At 40.4% G+C, this 19,311-nt stretch overlaps 1 protein-coding gene across 2 annotated transcripts in view; it reads left to right on the top strand.

Annotated features, from left to right (window-relative positions):
- The window catches only part of LOC126194686 (tetratricopeptide repeat protein 8), a 71,795-nt gene that overhangs the window by 13,973 nt on the left and 38,511 nt on the right, over nt 1–19,311 (top strand). For both annotated transcript variants that reach the window (XM_049932896.1, XM_049932897.1), the window contains exon 5: nt 183–332. In XM_049932896.1, coding sequence (XP_049788853.1) covers nt 183–332 — 150 coding nt within the window. The remainder of the gene's footprint in view (nt 1–182; nt 333–19,311) is intronic.

Below are 19,311 nucleotides of genomic sequence, written 5' to 3'. Positions count from 1 at the left end.
TAAACTGCTTCGTCACGTGATGTATAGAGGTTCATTGAGTCCTGAACCTTGAAGAAGGAGTTTTCTTTCTGAAGTACAGTACATATAAACTCAACAAAAAATTAAAATATAGACATGTGAACAACTTTCATTAATAAAATATATTACTTGGTCTGGTTATTGATTTTTGTTTTTTGTTGCAGGTTGTTTGAGGGCATGAACAAGATAACAGTCTCTGTAAAATATTATAAAGACATTCTGAAGGAAGATGCCACCCATGTTGAGGCTATAGCATGCATAGGGATGCAACACTTTTATACAGACCAACCAGAGGTAGCTCTTCGATTTTACAGGTTAGATTTATTCCAGTAGTTCATTACTCTTTTTTTCAGTTTGGAAAGTAAAGAAGAGAAAGATACACAAATCACTATTTAGCTCAATTATAAATGTGGCACACTCAAATTAAGAAAAAAAATTGAATTTTTGAACTTGAAAACTCTGATTCACATTGTTAGCCTGATGACTTGTTTCGATTCTGTGTGATTTTCTTATACTGTTTTGAGGCAATTGTAATGCTTTAAGAATTTACACGTAAATTCTGGAACCACTCAACTTTCTGCCGCCTCGAACACTAGAGAGAGCCTATTTACTGCACAACACATATCTGTGTATGCAGGGTTGACGTTTGTCATGGGAAAACAGGAACTGCGTTAGGCGAGCGACACCGACAAGTGTTTGCCTTAAGCACCACAGAAGCCATGGGAGAGGACATGGAGTAATTAAATGCTACTCTTTGCTGTATTAGTGAATGGGATTTTTGGGAAAAAAAAGAAAAATGAACATTTGACTATAGACTTTTAACTCACTTCATATCTTAGCTCTGAACGAAGCAAGTCTCAGGGGCTATCTATAAATTATTTGTTTGTTAAAACCAGACAATTGTGGTTATGTTTAATTGTATGTAACGGGTGTTGTCATAGCTGACTTACAAGAATTTGTATGTTTACGTGAAACTTGTGGAGATGAAAATATACCTGAATTGAACTGTAAGTATGAGGTCACCGAGGTATTTCCAGTGAGAGGGAGAGAGTATTTGTTAGTTCCTCTAACCAGTGATGATCGATGCAGCCGCATATCCAGAGAAGAGGATTAGCTAAAAGTTTCAAGTAAGTCAACTGCAGTAAGAGAAGTGTGAAGGTTACAATCCAGCTTTGCACCGCTTCTCTTGTCACCAAAACCGTTAGAACGTGGTGACCGACATGATCAAGACTCAAAGAAAGAGGAATTTCGAAATGAAATAAAGATAAAAGGATATTGTGAGTTGCCATAGCAACCATTAGTAACAAGACAGGGAAATGGTTCACAGAGTTGGATTCTGCATAAACGGCAAAAAGGAGTGAAAATTAATAAATATGATATAAGAAAAGACGCAAGGAAAATTTCAACAGTTTAGACTAAGAAGAGTTACGACGAGAACTATTAAACGACGAAGATCCAGTGTGAGGAGTAAGCAGCCCGCACACACATGGCGGGGATGTGGACCCTGTAACCAGCAACCGACACCGACGATGCCAGCTGCTGCTCATCGGTGCTGACTACAAATCTGTTCACCGATGCTAAAACTAACCTTTGATTTCACCGGTGCAGATTGCATGCCTGCTCACCAATGCAACCTAAAACTCTATGCTGGGTGAGTGAAAGACAGTTAATCGAGTGTGAAGTTAAGGACACTGTTCAATAATAGACTTTTAGTATAGTTATTATACTCGGAGGTGAATTTTGTTTTTAATGATAACTCAATCTAAAAGTAGAAAGAATGTGGATCAAGAACAGCAACTAACAGAACCAGCCACAGCTATTAGAGTGACTAGGGAAATGCCAGACTGATCTGAATCAGTGAATTTAATCAAAGCTCAAAACACCCAAATTACTACTTTAAGTAAAAATCTAGAAGCTCAGAGTTTACAGTAAAATTCAGCTACTTTAAAACGAGCTAAGTCTTAAGTTAGATTCAGTAAATACTCAGTTAAATGATAGATTAGCTGAACAATAGATGGATTCAGCTGATATAAGAAAGGAACTAAGTGCTACTTTAAGTGAAAAACTAGAAGCACAGGGTGAGGTTTTAAATGCTAAGTTCAGTGCCTTAAATGATAAAGTGGAGAGTTTGAAATTAGATTTAAAGAACGAATTAAGTAATTCCCTGACTGTTCATGTAAACCAACTGTTCACTGACTTTAGTCGGACACAGAATAACCAATTTCAGTACTTAGATAAAAAACTAGAATTTGATATTGAAGATAAATTTAATAATGTAGAAACTGAACTTAGCGAAAAGTTAGGATCATTTCAAAGCGTATGCAGTGTTACTTTTGATGCTGTAAGGCATAGGTTGCACACCTTAAAAGAGAGTTTGGACAAATCTCAAATTGCAGGTGTGACCATTCGAGTAGATGACATGGAACGAAATGTTAAAGAGAAACTAGCCACTTCAGACAAAGTAAATATAAGTAATCTGGAGGAACAGGTAGAGGAAATAATTGACCGAAAAGTTGCCGAGAGGGTAACTCCCGACAACGTCTCTTCAAATTTAGCTTCATAACTTAATGATACTAAGAGAGGCATAGATAATTTATGGAAAGAATTCAAACTTATCCAGGATAAGGTAGACAAGAAGGTGATTTCTCCTAACATGGTGTTAACCAATGAGGTAATGACCGACCTACAATGGGGGGCAAATTCTGGACTATCCAGACAGTTTCCGAAGTTTAAGCTAGATGGGGAAGTATATCCTACTCATTTTCTGAAAAGGTTTAATCAAGCCTTGCCAAAAAAAAAAAAAAAAAAAAAACTGGAAAGATTCAAAAAAGATTGAATTTGCGGTGGGGTACCTTTTTGGAGAAGCGCCAGAGTGGGGCACAGTTTAAGGACAAGTATTGGTCAGCGACCGCCCAGGAAAAACTAATATCCGACTTGTGGGACCCAAAGTATTACAACAGTTTGGGAGTGAGCTCCCTGCCGTCGTTGGATAAGCAGCAGCAAGCCGTACTCTTAGCTCACTTATTTGTTTCATAGTTTAATTCTTAATTTCTCTGCATGTTTTTGGGTACTTGCATAGTTTAACTCACAAATTTCGTGCATATTATAGTATTTGAGAGTTGTAGCAACGCGTTTTGGTACCCGTGTAGTGCAAATTCGCATAGACGTCAGTCATCTGTTTGTTTTGAATGGCTTGTAAGATAAAAGAGAGGAAAAAAAATTTGTTAGCAATGGATAGGGACTGCACCTGTTGTGTGCAGATTCAGGGGGAATTGGCCACCATCCGTAAACAGCTGGAAGCTGTGTTGGCCGTGGTTGACAGGCTCCAGGCTGTTGACCTGGGCCGCAGTGACATTGGGACACCTGAGGCGAGCGCTTTGGCACCTCTGGAACCTGTACGATCGCCTGGGATCTGTGATGCCACTGCGCCCTTGGATTTGGACATCCCTGCCGGTCGACACTTCCTCTGGGTGGAAGGCGAAAGTTGGTGCTGGCTGCTGTACCCTTACACCTCCGTAACAGGTTTGAGGTACTACCTACTTTGAAAGTACTTCTGAGCCAGCAAGGGCGGTCTCGCCTGTTGCGGCAGTGGCCAGTCTTCCTGAGAGGTCTGGACAAGCACAGAGGGTGAGTTTGCTTGTCATTGGGAGCTCCAATGTTAGGCAGGTGATGGAGCCCCTTAGGGATATGGCAGCTAAGAACGGGAAGAAAGCCATTGTGCACTCCATGTACATACCGGGGAGAGTCATCCAAGATGTGGAAAGGGTCCTTCCGGATGCCATGAAGGGTACAGGGTGCAGCAAACTGCAGGTTGTGGCTCATGTCGGCACTAATGACGTGTGTGTCTATGGATCGGAAGAGATTGTCTCTGGTTTCTGGCAGCTATCTATTTGGTGAAGACTGCCAGTCTTGCTAGCTAGATGAAGGCAGAGCTCACCATCTGCAGCATCGTCGACAGGACCAATTGCGAACCTTTGGTACAGAGCCGAGTGGAGGGTCTGAATCAGAGGCTCAGACAGTTCTGCGACCGTGTAGGCTGCAGATTCCTCGACTTGCGCCATAGGGTGGTGGGGTTTCGGGTTCCGCTAAATATGTCAGCACATTAATCACACATCGTAAATGTACTGCCTGGGTGTGTCAAATGGATGATGATGATGATGATGATGATGATGATGATGATGATTTAATTTGTTGTTCTGATTGAAGGGTACTCTGTGTTAGAATTGTTGTGTAAATAATTCAAAAAAGAGTGTGTGTGTGTGTGTGTGTGTGTGTGTGTGTGTGTGTGTGTGTGTGTGTGTGTGTGTGTGATTTCCCAGGAGCTTAAAATGTACCTACAGATGACATCCTAATCTAAGTTTTTATTTTTGAAAAGTTAAATAGATATTTTGGATCCATGCAATATTTTATATCAGGCTGAACCAGTCTTCAGTGGCACCATGCTTGAAGACTTGCAGTCAAACCACCCTTGTTAATTGACTACAGCTACCAAACTCATTGTTCACAACAGTGCTTTCATAGTTGCTTTCTCTTTCAATTTACCACTGTGCCTCCATTGACTCTGAACCAGCTTGAGTTATTGACATAATTCTGGAATAGTTTCATTTTTTAAAACTTCTCTCGATTTTTGATGAAGAAATGTCGTATTCCTAAAGCTAGAATTGGTTTTCCCTTTGGTTCACTTTTACGAGTGCCATTATGTAGTAAAAGATCATCTCATTTTCTTGTTTAATTGTTGTTTAATTTTAGAGTTTTTCTATTTAGTGTCATTTTAGTTTTAAAGTAATAGATATGAGGACCTTGAACATAAAGGACATGCTAAAAATTCCAGTAACAATATGCAGATAAGAAAAGAAACATAATAATCATACTCATAGCAGTGACATTGTGGTCCAAGATGCTTGAGTTGTCGGTTGTATGTGTGTGAATGGTGTGTCTCTTTTTTACTGATGAAGGCTGTGGCCAAAAGCTTTATGTAAGTGTCTTTTAATTGTGCCTGTCTGCAACTTGACATGTCTTTTTTATGGTAAGTAGCAATCTGTCTTTTCCTACTTTGTTGATATTCCTACCTGGAGTTTGCATTGTTTAATCGTAATCATATGTAGACATCTTTGTGTAAGCAGGTGTTATTCATTTGATCACACATTATGTTCCATAAAGCCAATCATTGGGGGAAATGATGCATTACCCCATGTCTCTCTGACCTACAAATCATCTTTGTGACTTTAGGAAGAGGTTTTTTTTTATTAGTTAAGTTATAAATTTTGTCACGCATACTGTGGCAGAATTTGTTTCTGTCGTAGATGTACACAGATGTAGATGGGTGCAATATGTTGTTTGGGCAGTTATTCCATGCTCCTACACTCCTGTCCAGGAATTCCAGTGCGGGCCATAGAACAGCGAAGATTGTGACAACTGTGGAGCTGTCACAGTAAATGAAGGCAGTACTCGTTCGAGAGAACTGTACTGAAAGAGACTGCTTGTGTGTACAGTCTCCTATAAACTTCTGTAAACAAATTGCGTGTGAAATGTCCTCATATTGTAATGAAAATCAAGACATACATAATTTATATAGAAGAACTTTATGTCCCTTCCTAGAGACTGAATACTAAAGTAGCATTTCAGCTAGCACAGAAGAAGTGGTGAAGAAGTCTACAACTGGGAGACACATGTGTTTGTTCTGACATAGTACTGCAGTGCAGAAGGTCAGAATTAATAAGCAGCTGCATCTGAAATCTTTCCACAACCAACCAACATAGAATGTGAGAATAGGAAACATTTAACAAGAACTGTAATTTGGATCTTTTTGATGTATATGATACTACATTGCGAAGTTTACACTAAATTGTGTAAATGTATGAGCCTGTGTTGTAATATTGTTAATTCACTGCATTGGTGAATTTAAGTCACCAGGAGAGTAATTAACATGAAATATCATTAACATAACATAATATCTAATCATTAACTGAAAATACGTTAAGACATATGTAGACAAATGTCTAAACTAGCATTTACGAAATTTGTACGTGGAAAAGTGATAGCTAGTGTTCTTCAGCTAACCATAAAGTTTCAAAATTCATGTTAGTGATCAAAGCAAAACAGTATTTATAAAGTTATTAACCAAAGTAATTCAAACATTGTTGTAGAAAGGCATTTTTTGTAATTCGGTCAAGATAATTGTGATATTTCAGAATGTTAACTGATTTATAAATACAAAGTGCCTCAAACCTTTTGTGTCAAATTGAAACAATTGATAGCTGATCCACAACTGGTTACATTGAGATAGGGAACCAGTGGTCAGAAATACATGTTTATTGTGTTATGGACATTCAGCACACACCGCATAAACTTATGTCCACATGATGCCTCTTTTGTCATGTATAATCACAGATGCATGGGAATAAAAGAGCGTGCACAAAAATTTGTGGGTAGACTACATGTATGCATGTGTGTTCTTGTGTCCATACATTGCTTCAGTGTGGAAGCAGTCTGCTATGAATTCCCTTCTTTGCTTGGGAGCTTCTGTTGTGTTTGTTGTGATGAAAAGGTGACAGAAAGAGAAAGCACATAAGTGACTGTAGGTAAATGAGTATCTAAATAACAACAGTATGAGAAATACAAGGTGGTGATAATATTTTGTCTGCAAATTTCAAAGGAGATCACAGTGAGACTTTAGATTTCTGCTTGAGAACCTACAGTGATAAGGCTGGCAATAAAATTTTGTTAGCTATTAAATGGTGACTTATATACCAGTTTCTATTCTTTATTTCAAAACAAAGCATTTCAGTAGTTATTCCTGAAATTGAGAAATATTGAAGGGAGGTTCTTAGTCATTATGTGAAGGTTAATTAACTTTCAATGCGTCGTTTATATTTTATTTGTTTACGTAACTTTGATGAAAGATGATAGGAAGATTAACATCCTCCCACTTGAAAACTCTGGGACTTTCATAGACATGAGAATCAACTCCCCCCCCCCAAATGTCAGGCTTCCCAGTTGTGCTTTTAAGTCGCTGTAGCATGAATATTCATCCAGTTTTCATATAGGCTCACACTTTTCATAAGTTTTTGGCTCATTCTTCTCAGTTTTTCGACTTCTAAACTTTTGTATAGTATTTGACACTCGGGGCAACAAATCTCAAATTTTTATTCAAGTAATCTTCAGAAGGGGCACTCCATACTACTTTCTTCTTTGTCTGTAATAATGTATAAACTTAAGTGTGCTTCCTTTGGAGTCAACAGACATTATTGTGCATAATCTGCTTCACAGTCTAAGCTCAACACATTACACAGTCAAACACACGTGGGCCTCAGCTACCTGTTGTCTGCTAAAAAGTGCATTTTATGCACAGCCTCCATTTCCAGGAAATTATGTATGCACAAATGCACATGCGTAGTTGCACTGTTAGAAATTTACACACTTGTGCAAAGTTGAACACAAAAAAGGCATCATATGGATGCATCTTAACAACAACGTAGCTCATAGTAATTGTTCAAAGCAATGACCGCCAGTCTCAATGCATGTATTGCAATGGTGCATGCAGTTCTGCCGCACTCTTGCAAAGATCCCAGGGGTACAGTGTGGAGAGTACTGTGGAACAAGTATAACATACCTATCATAAAGAATGTATGCAAGCATTGGGACTAGTGAATTTTGAGCCCCGTACTCACTTTTGTGGATGGATTATCCATCACAGTCCTGTAGTGCCAAACTTCGTACAGTTTTTATTGTTCGTGGACGAGGCCTCATTCACCTGTGATGGTATTTTCAACAGCTGTAACAACCATGTCTGGAGTGAGGACAATCCCCATGCCACCCACACTGGTGGCCACTAGCAACAATTCTCTGCCCAACATACATTCGTGCATTGGTAGTGATCACCTAATAGGACCTTGGTTATCAATGTTAGCATTCAACCGCGATTCTTATACATATATTTTAACAACGCGTTTCAAGAGACAATGCTCTCATTATCAGGTTGTAAAGTCTATGTCATGAAATTAAACGGACTAAAAAGACAAAATACCATCACAAATAGTTGGGAAGTCCATAGAGTCAAACAGAATTAAAAGTATATTGGACTGTGGGTCCTCGTCTTACATTGGAGTTGTTGACACAGGTCGATGGCCGTCCCATAGCTACCAAGTATGCTGTCGCACTGTGCCGGCTCGGGAACTGTTGTGGACTGACGTGCCTAGGTGTTGTGGCGTGGTTACAGCTGTGTGCTTGATGGTAACGCTATGCTATTGGGCGCGTTATTTCCTTATTGCATTGGTCTGCCATCGTTAGCCTCTCGCAACTCTGGCAGTGACATGCTACAAGTTTAAAGTCGCATACCTACCCTAAAATAATTCTAAAAACCTGCTAAAAAATCTCATTCCTTTAAAATTATCTTGTGTATTTAGAATATTGCTTTGTTTCTTTCCATGGATAGCTATCTCGAATTCCTCTAGTAAATCAAGTTTCCTCCCTTTCTTTTCTACATGCAATATTTCTACGTTATCTTCTATGCTATTAAGGGGATGGCCTGTTTCATATATATGGTTCGCAACAGCTGATTTGTCATAATTTCCTAACTTGAACGATGGCAGACCAATGCAATAAGGAAATAACGCGCCCAATAGCATAGCGTTACCGTCAAGCACACGGCTGTAACCACGCCACAACACCTAGGCACGTCAGTCCACAACAGCTCCCGAGCTGGCACAGTGCGACAGCATACTTGGTAGCTATGGGACGGCCATCGACTTGTGTCAACAACTTCAATGTAAGACGAGGACCCACAGTCCATATACTTTTAATTCTGTTTGACTCTATGGACTTCCCAACTATTTGTGATGGTATTTTGTCTTTTTAGTCCGTTTAATTTCATGACATAGACTTTACAACCTGATGATGAGAGCATTGCCTCTTGAAACGCATTGTTAAAATATATGTATAAGAATTGCGGTTGAATGCTAACAGTGATAACCAGTATAACGACAACTGCTACCTCGACTCCACAATGGATTATATTAATAGGACCTTATTTGCTGTCTTCCTGTTTGACTGGTCCACATTACCTAGTGTTCCTGTGAGACGTGCTGCCATAATTCTTGGAGACTGTACCCCTTGTTGTGTGCAAAAGGATGTGGTTTGAACATGACAGTATACCAGCCTACTTCGACATTAATGTCCACAAGCAGCTGAACAACATGTATCCTCATCATTGGATTGGAAGGGGAAGTCCTGTCCCATGGCCAGCACAGTCACCAGGTCTCGCATCTCTAGACTTTTTCCTCTGGGGTTACAACAAGATGTTGGTCTATGAAATCCTGGTAGAAATGGATAAAGATTTGCTTGCTAAAATGCAAGCCGCTTGTCTCCTGGTACAACAGACACCAGAGATCTTTGACAAAGTGTGGCAGAACTTTGTGTCATTGACATACATGCAGGCAACTGGCGGTTGTCACTTTACACAATTACTATGATCTACATTGTTGTTATGCAGTACGCATTGCGCAGTACACGTTGTTGTTATGCAGTACACATAAATAAGCACCCTATCTCAATATAATCGGTTGTCGACTCACTGTCACTTGTTTCAATTTGACCCAGAAGGATTGAAACGCCTTGTAACATATTATAGAACCAAATTCTATAAAATTGTAAAAGCAATCAAATTTTAACTGTTAACTTTAAAAAGTCTCTCTGAAACAATATATGAACTCACATGTGATTATTAAAAAGTATATAAGAAACAGCAGTTTAGACGTGGTAAATCATCTTGTAGGCAGTAAACTTGTCAGTGTGTGGTGCAATAAATAAGTTTTTTTTCTTTTTTCCTTAACTATTTCACTGTTTTGGCTCCATCATTAGATTTGATTAACTAGACATGCAGCTCCTGACATGTCAGAAGAAATCATACATTCATTTCAGGTGGAGACTATGCAACCTCGCTCAGAAACAGATATCCGGTACCCTATCCCTACAGTCAGCCATCACCTCCAAAAGTCCTACTACCCTGTCACAGAGGAGCATTCCCTCATGTCTCAGTAGTACGCAGGGCTGGAGCAACTGAATCACTTTCTCAGCCAGGGTTTCGACTACCGCTTGTCGTTTCCTGAAATAAGGAATGTCCTGCCTGCTAACCTTCCCTCTCCTCCCACAGTGGTATTCCACGACCCACTGAACCTACAACATCCTCATCCATCCCTGTTGTGTCTAGGAATCCTGCATACTCAGTTCGCTAGACAAACAATCAAACAACTCGTATTAATGAGCTTTGTTACAACAAAACAATTACAATACTTAAGTTTGATAGATGTGTTTCAAGCAAAGGGTGATATACAAAATAATCAGTCTTCTTCAGAATAGGCAAACTCAAGTCTGTGCTATATAGAGAATACTAATGATAGATGCTACAATGTGTTGGCTAATGAAGTGGCTAACATTGAGGCTGCTATCAAAGTGGGTTGCCCTCAGTCGAGCGTGGCGCTTATGTCCTTTTCATCTAGGGGTCACTGCTGTTGCATTGTTATCCTGGGGGGAGGTCGCTCAGCATGTGGTTGGCTGACCTCTTCTCGCAGCTGTCTCTTCTCTGTCATTCCCGGCTAGTGTGCCAGTGCTGACTTTATGCTGCAGCGTTCCTCCACCCCCAAAGTGACTGACTGTTGTCATATATGGAGCACGACAACGGGGAGGGGGAGAAGCAGGGGTGTGGACACTCTGATGGACCAGAAGCTGTAGCTGCAGGGGACATCAGACGTCCAGTTGTACGCCACCATTCAGCCTTCACTCTGATGGAAACGTTTCCTGGAAAATGCCCATAAGGGTATGTGTCCACCTTCTGAGGCCCATACCATGATGTAGAAGATGTCGGCCACTGCAATGTGGGTGGAGCCAGCTCCATCGGTAGGACGAGAGGAGGCGAAAGCTCCATCTCCATGGGGTCGTCCTGCAGTGTTGTGATGACACCCTCTGGCAGCTGCTGTGGCCGCACTGTCCTTGGGATTTGTGAATCTGGAGGAAGAGATACAGAAGGATCGCTGTGCACGTAACAGTGGCAAATTTGATTGTGAGGTCGGCACAGAAATCTGTCTGGGCCTGAAATGAGATAATGCATGTGCCAAGTCAACCAAGGATCTCGCCTTGTGCCCACTGTCTGCTGTCATAAAAAACCCTGAAAAACATCGGTGCTGGATGCTGAGGTGGGTCGAGCAGTGTCCAATGGCAGGGGCTGTGAAGCAATTCTGACACCAGTGGTCCATCTCGTGGATACAAATGATAGGAGGTGGGAAACAGTTGAAATGTTTGCTCTCTGGTGCGTGCGGTGCAAAGTTTGGCCATCTGCTGCTTGAAGGTTTTGACAAAACGTTCCGCTTCGCCGTTTGACTGTTGATGGAACAGTGCACTAGTTAGATGCTGTATGCCATTGTGTTCACAGAATGTTTCAAATTCATTTGACGTAAACCGAGGGTTATTTTCCAACACTATGACTTTAGGCAAAAAATAGAGGACAAAGCCTGAGCTGTGCTATGTGACACCATTTAGCTCATTGGCACAGCAAAAGGAAACTTGCTGTAAGAGTCTACCACAATCAACCAATGATTGTTCCAAAAAGATCCCGCAAATTCTCTGTGCACACGTTGCCACTGTGATTGCGACTTAGGCCAAGCAGAGAATTTTTGTGGCATTGGCTGATCTATTTGGGTGTCCATGCCCTGCCAAGTAGTGTTGACACGCTAACTGTTTCGTACAAACAATCCTCCAGTGTCCTTGGTGAAGTAACTGCAACACTTCTTTTTGCAAAGCTTTGGGGATCAACACACTTGACTGTCCACTGTCATTCTGAACAAGAATCATACCTTGCTGTATAGTGAGAGTATGTCGTTGTGCAAAGTGTCAGTGCACTACAGAGTTCTTTATGTTATGCAATGAGTGAGGCCAAGCTGTGTGAATGTATGTTAACAAAATGTTCAAATTTGAATCAGCTTCCGTGCCCTGTGCAGTTTTCCTATAGTTCAGAATTGTGAGCATCGATGTGATGACAAGATGCAGCAGAAGCATCAAAGTCTGTATCAGGGCCAATCGGAAGACATGAAAGTGCGTTCACTTTACCATTTTAAGCTGTCGGACAATACAGAATCTCGTACTGGTATTGAGACATCAACAAAGCCCATCTTTGCAATTTTTGGGCAGTTCGTAGAGGAACCAGCTTCTTTGGATGAAACAAGGATTGCAATGGGCTGTGATCCATTACTAAGTAGAATTTTCTGTCATACAAATAGTGGTGGAATTTGGTGACACCATACACAATAGCCAATGCCTCTTTCTCTATCTGTGAATGGTTACACTGAGCTGTGGACAACATTTTTGATGCGAAAGCAATAGGCCTGCACCAAATCTGTGTGAAAACACTGCACCGATTCCGCAAGAAGAAGCATCAACTTGCAACACAACCGGTTTGTCAGGATCAAAGTGAACCAAGCATCAATCACTGAGCAATGCATCTTTAAGTTTTTGAAAAGCTTCTTAGCACTCATCTCTCCAAACAAAGGGGACGTTCTTGCAACGCAAGCGATGCAATGGAGCTGCAATTTGTGCAGCAATCGATATTAAGCGCATATAATAGTTCGTTTTCCCTTACACTGACTGAAATTCTGTGACATTGCGATGAACTGGCAGGTCATGTATGGCTAACAAATGTGACTAAAGAGGATGTACACATTGACTGTTTATGACATGACCAAGATACTGCAACTCAGGTCTAAAAAAATCACATTTGTACAGTCTACACTTTAGTCCTGCATCAGATAACACACAAAACAAAGCACGAAAATTTTGCAGTATGAACTGCTACGACAATATCATCCAAATAGTTTAGACTTTTTGGTACTTGAGCAGTCGTATGTTCTAAATACTGTTGGAAAATGTTGGGTGTGGAAGCACTGCCAAAAGGCAAATGCAAATATTTAAACAAGCCCATATGAGTGTCCACAACACACACAGTGTTAGATTCTTCATCTAGTGGTATTTGGAGATATGCGTCGCACAAATCAATTTTTGAAAATTAGAGACCAGTGCCTAATCTGTCCAAGAGATCCTGTGGGCATGGCAATGGACGAGTAGCAATCGTAGTTTGTGGGTTGACTGTAGACTTAGTCAACACAGAGGCAAATGCAACCTGAAGGTTTGGGGAGCAAAACCAGTGGAGTTGCCCATTGACTAGCTTGTATGGGCACAATAGCTCCGCTGTCTTGCAATTCTCTGAGTTCAGCAGCCACTATGTCCCATAATGCAACGGGTCCAGTTCTGGTGCAGCAAAATTTCAGCTGAACATTGTCTTTCATAGTAATATGTGCAACAAAATTGTTAGCCTTGCCTAAACCTTCAGAAAAGAGTTCAGGGAATACTCTCAGCAAGCTGGCTACATTGTCTTTGGCATTGAATGCAGTCACTGACAACACCTTTTCCTGAATTTTAAAGCCAAACAAATCAAGGCCAAATATGTTCTCACAATCATGTGATTGTAGCACCATGAAAGTCACAGTTCGTGTATGTGAGCGATACATGGCAGGCAAAGTACATTTTCTGAGAATGAGAATATCTTGTCCATTACAAGCTGTCAGGTGCATGCTAGTTTTAGACAGATGTGGGGAGCCTAATAGATCATGTGTGTTACGATTCAGCAATGTAACAGAGGTACCCATGTCCGACTGAAATTTCACACATTTTCCATTAAGATGCAAAAGAACAAAAAGTTTGTTGGACTGGCATAGCACTAGGGAAACTGTTTGCTTGCTAGTTTTGCTAATGCCTGCACCAGGCTTTGAACACTGCATTGATTACAAGGGCTTTGTGACTAGATTTTTGTGAGTGTGCAGAATACTTACATTTGTTCCGTTGCAAATACGCAGATTGTACGTGACCTTTCTTGCCACAAGCGTAACACTGTGCTTGTCTGGACAGGCAATCTTGGCGTTTGTGTCTTGAATAGCACCGAGGGCATGACTTCATTCTGTTCACTGATGTAGCCGCCTGTTTAGGGAACTGTTTACATGGCTTGGTGCACGGGTGTTGTTGCTGCCTACTGGGCTGGTTGTGAGCAAGGGATGACTCAACCCAATAAATTGGTGGTTACTCAGATTTATCGGCCACCAGGCACCTGAGTCATACTGATATAGAATTTGCACTATGTGATGAAATGATGGATCTGACTGTTTCAAAATCTGTTAGAGAACAGATTGACATCAGTTACATTGTACACGATCACATCACACAATATAATATGTGAATATAAATCACCACCAGCACATTTGAATTTGTATTTTCTTATCGTACCCTGAAAATCTGTTACACACTCACAATAAGTTTGTTCTGGCTTTTCTTGGTACCTAGCTGCCAACACATTCACTTGTTGGTCATAATAGTTAGTTAGAGAACCTACAACCTGATCATGGGAAAGTTCACTCGGAGTGGCATTAGGGAAGAATTTCTGAACAGGTGAAAGACTGCACTTCCTACCCTTGACAAAAAGTAATGTGGTTTCACAGTACCTGATACTTTGTGAGCAATGATGTGGACTTCATACTGTTGTGACCACTTGAACCATTCCTCTTCTTTTTTGTTAAACTGGCGAAAAGGCGATATGACACTCAGAGCTACAATTGTTGCATGTTGGTTGTGTGGTCGCACTGTACTTGTGTCTTGGTCGGCGAGTAACTGCTGTACCGTGTTTAGAAATTTTGCAGTCTGCAGCGTCTGAAACTGAAACATCTGTGTTAGCTGCATGCATCTATCGCTTGCAGCTGAGGCACCTGAGCAGGGGTTGGGAGAGGTGGTTTGCTCATTTTAGAATAGGCAAATGCAAGAAACAGAGACTGCAAGCAATAAAAACAAGCACACAAGCAAAGAAAATTTCTGCAACACCCACATAAAAACACTGAATAGAAAGAAACGCTGTAAAAGACATTGTTAAAACATGCAAAAACATTCCTGAGAAGAGTAGAATTAAGGCGCCAGCAAAACACAAAAGTCCATGACAAAACAAAACAGAGACAATTGGTGGCAGCTGATGGCTGGGGTTCGAATGTTAACAGATTGTCGTTAAGTTATTCATTCGTGTCTAGGAATCCTGCATACTCTGTTTGCTATACAACCAATCAAACAATTTGTATTAATGAGTTTTATTACAACAAAACGATTACAATACTTAACTTTGATAGCTGTGTCGCAAGGAAAGGGCGGCATACAAAATAATTAGTCTTCTTCAGAATAGACAAACACAAGTCTGTGCTACTTAGAGAATACTGTGGGCTGCCACCAGTCAGGCGCAGTGCTTATGTCCTCTTCGTCTAGCGGCCGCTGCTCTCATGTTGTTGTCCTGAGGGAGGTTGGTTAGCGTGCGATTGGCTGACCTCTTTTCACAGCCGCCTCTTCTCTGTCATTCCCAACTGGTGTGCTGATGCTGACTTTATGCTGTAACAATCCCTATTCAATCCCTGCTCCCAACCCCTTGCCTCATGGCTCATATCCCTGTAATAGACCTAGACTTGTCCCATACATCCTCCGACCACCACCTTACAGCAGCAAGCTGCCTTACTTTACCCTGCTACCATTAGATGGCACATGCGCCCTCAGTGCTCTGTCATCTCACTGCTTGCTTTATACACGTTTTTGCAACTGCCCTGCAACTGATAATATTTTTTAAGTTACGAAATAACTTCTACAAAATAAAACGGAACAATTCCTTCGCTGTGTGACATACACTTGTATCGTTACAAGGACTACATGTGAAACCTATCGTGATCTACAAGCTAAGCTGCAACCACTGTGCTGTGTTCTACATGGGCTGTACAACCAACAAGCTATCTGTACTCATGAATAGCCACCCACAAAATGTGGCCAAGAAACAGCTAGACCACCCTGTTGCTGAGCATGCTGACCAACACAACATTCTTCATATCAATGACTACTTCACAGATGTGCCATCTTGATCCTCCCCACCAACACCAGCTTTTCTGAATTGCACAGGTGGGAACCCTCCCTGCAATATATGCTATGTTCTTGTAATCCTCCTGACCTCAGCCTTCGTTACTCAATATCCTTCACCTGCCTATCGCTTTCCCTATTCCCACTCAAGCCCTGTGTTCCACACACACACCAACAGTCTTTCTTCTTCCCCCCCCCCCTCCACATGCCCCCCTCCACCGTCCTCTGTCTAACCTCCTGACTGCACCTAGCTGCCCTTCCCCACCTCATCTCTGTACATGCTCCCACAAGCAGCACTTTCCCTTCCTCCACCCCTACCCTGTTGTCTCCCACACCCCAACCTGCACCTTATCCACACCACCCAGGCTGCTTCTCCCATCATGCACTGTAGCTCACAGTTTGGCCTTAGCAGCCAGAGTCGGTGATCATGTGTGTGTGTGTGTGTGTGTGTGTGTGTGTGTGAGAGAGAGAGAGAGAGAGAGAGAGAGAGAGATGCATTTGCATGAACAAGTGTGTGTGTGTGTGTGTGTGTTAGTCTAATTCAGAAGGTCTTACTTGCTCAGCAGTCTTTTTGTTGTGCCTGTCTGCGACTCAGCATCTCTACTACATGTTGTGTAGCAATCCATCCTTTTCATAATATTGTCATTATTCCATTGTTAGAGTTACACATCTTATTCATGATTGGTGATAAAGAAGTCAAGTAGCTGAACTGTAGCCACAGAAGCTGGTTGTGTTTTAAATGGAACACTTCATCTTAATGAAGTTCAGTGTAATATGGGAATGAGGACCATCAACTTGGATTACTAAATTTCATTTTTTCCAGCTCCTGTCACAGTTGCATTCAAACATTTTTATTTTTGGTGACTAGTTTTGGACTACATTGTCCATGCTCAAAACATAATCTTCATTGTAAATGTTAACATACATTTTCACCCTGCACACACATAGAATAGCCGTAACTGGTATTCTTATATATTTATACCATACTTATACTTGTACAGGATCCAATAACTTCACAAAGACCAGAAATGACAGCTCCCTCCAACTGTCCATAGTCTGCACCTCATTCTGGCTTAGTTCTATGACAGGACTGAGAAACACTTCAGTACCAGTAGGCAGAGCAACCATGACAGGCAACATCTATAAAGTATACTGACTACAAATTGTTGTTTTTGCTAATATAATCATACTAATAATAATGGGACTGACTTTTAAATAACTTAATATGATTTTACTTTAATTTTGAGTATGTGAAGATGTCTGACTGATCTATTGGCAGACTGTTACATACCTTTGTATAAGAATGTAAAACTCTGTTATGAATCTTAGCCAGGCACGCATAGCCTGTATAGATATTAGCTTTAGTTCCAGTTTATGACCGTGAATTTCCTAATTTACCATTAAGGAGTAAATTGTTTTGTGATTATAAGGCTTCTGTAGGATGTTCAGTTATTACCTTTACATAATACCAGTATTCATTCTGCATGCTTCTGTTTAAAAAAAAATTTAAAAAATAAAAAAATAAAAAAAAAAAATACTTTCTTGACCTCAGCTACATTACTGCAGAAGATTATACCAAGTGTAAAAAAGTTTACATGTTTTTCATATTTTCATTCACTAATGCCTTGTTGTGTTGTTGTGGTCCTCAGTCCGAAAACTGCTGTGATGAGTCTCTCCATCCTAGTCCATTCTGTGAAGCCCTCTTTCTCTCTGCATAAGTACTGCAACCTACACCCTCCACCCCCACTTGAACCTACTTAACAGTAATCAAGCCTTGGACTCCTCGTACAATTTTCACCCACCACACTCTCTTCTGTTACCAAATTGAAAATTTCTTAATACCTCAGAATGTGCCCTATCAACTAGTCACTTATTTTAGCCAAGTTGTGCCACAAATTTCTTTTTTCCCCAATTCTGTTCAGTACCTCTTCATGTGTTGCTTGATCTATCCATCTGATCTTCAGAATTATTTTCAAATGTTTCTGTTCACATTTACTCTGAACTGATTATTTTCCACATTTCATTTCAGTATAAGGCAATGCTACTGACAAATACTTTCAGAAAAGATACACTAGCACTTAATTAAATTGATGTAAGATGCTAACAAATTCCTCTTTTTGAAATATGCTTTTATTGCTATTGTCAGTCTGCAATTTGTATCCTCTCTGCTTCAGCCATCATCATTTATTTTGTTACCCAAACAACAAAACTAATCTACTACTTTTAGTGGCTCATTCCCAAATTTAATTCCATGAGCATTGCCTGATTTAATTCAGCTACATTCCGTTACCCTTATGTTACTTTTGTTGATGTTCATCTTGTAATCTCTTTTCAAGGCAATAACCATTCCATTGAACCGCTCTTCCAAGTCCTTTGCAGTCTCTGATAGAATAACAATGTCATCGGCAAAGATTAAAGTTTTTATTTCTTCTCTCTGCTCTTTAATTATCTTTCCAAATTTCTCCTTTGTTTCCTTCACAGCTTGCTCAATATACAGATTGAATATCACTGGGATAGACTACAACCCTGTCCCACTCCCTTCTATAATAATGCTTCCCTTTCATGTCCTCCGACTCTTATAATTGCAGTCTAGTTTCAATGGAAGTCGTAGGTAACTTTTCGTTCCCTGTATTTTATCCCTGATACCTTCAAATTTTCCAAGAGTAGTGCAGTCAGCACTTTCAAAAGCTTTCTCTAACTCCACAAATGCTATAAATGTAAGTTTGCCCTTCATTAGGCTAACTTTGAGATAAGTTGTAGGCTCTGTACTGCCTCGCAAGTTCCTAGACAACTCAGAAATTGTGTACCTGAAACATACATCAGATCATCTTATTTTGCATTTTTCCAAAGTATAATATCCTATGGCATTATCTTGTGGGGTGACTGTAGTCATATACATGACATCCTATTATTGCAGAAGAAAGCCATTAGGATAATTACAAATTCTTCACATAAGGCTCACTGCAAACCCTTATTTGCTAAACAAAAAATTATGACTGTAATAAACCTCTATATATACAGTGTCTTAATCTTTACGAAGAAGAACCTACAAGATGTGAAACGTAGAGAAAATGTACATTGTTACAACACAAGAAGCATCAAACACATATACACGCCTTACCACAGACTATCAAAATCAATAAATAGCTATGAAGTCACAGGGCACAAACTATTTAATAAGCTGCCACATGCCATACAGGATCTTCCTGAACATACATTCAAAGAAAGACTGCATGAATGGTTTATTGCCTACCCGTTCTATGATATCAATGAATTCTTCAACTGTAAAATGCAGCAATCCAACAGATGACCCACTGTACA

Source organism: Schistocerca nitens, chromosome 7, assembly GCF_023898315.1.
Source record: "Schistocerca nitens isolate TAMUIC-IGC-003100 chromosome 7, iqSchNite1.1, whole genome shotgun sequence".
Lineage (NCBI taxonomy): Eukaryota > Metazoa > Arthropoda > Insecta > Orthoptera > Acrididae > Schistocerca > Schistocerca nitens.
This window is presented reverse-complemented; position numbering and strand designations above follow the sequence as displayed.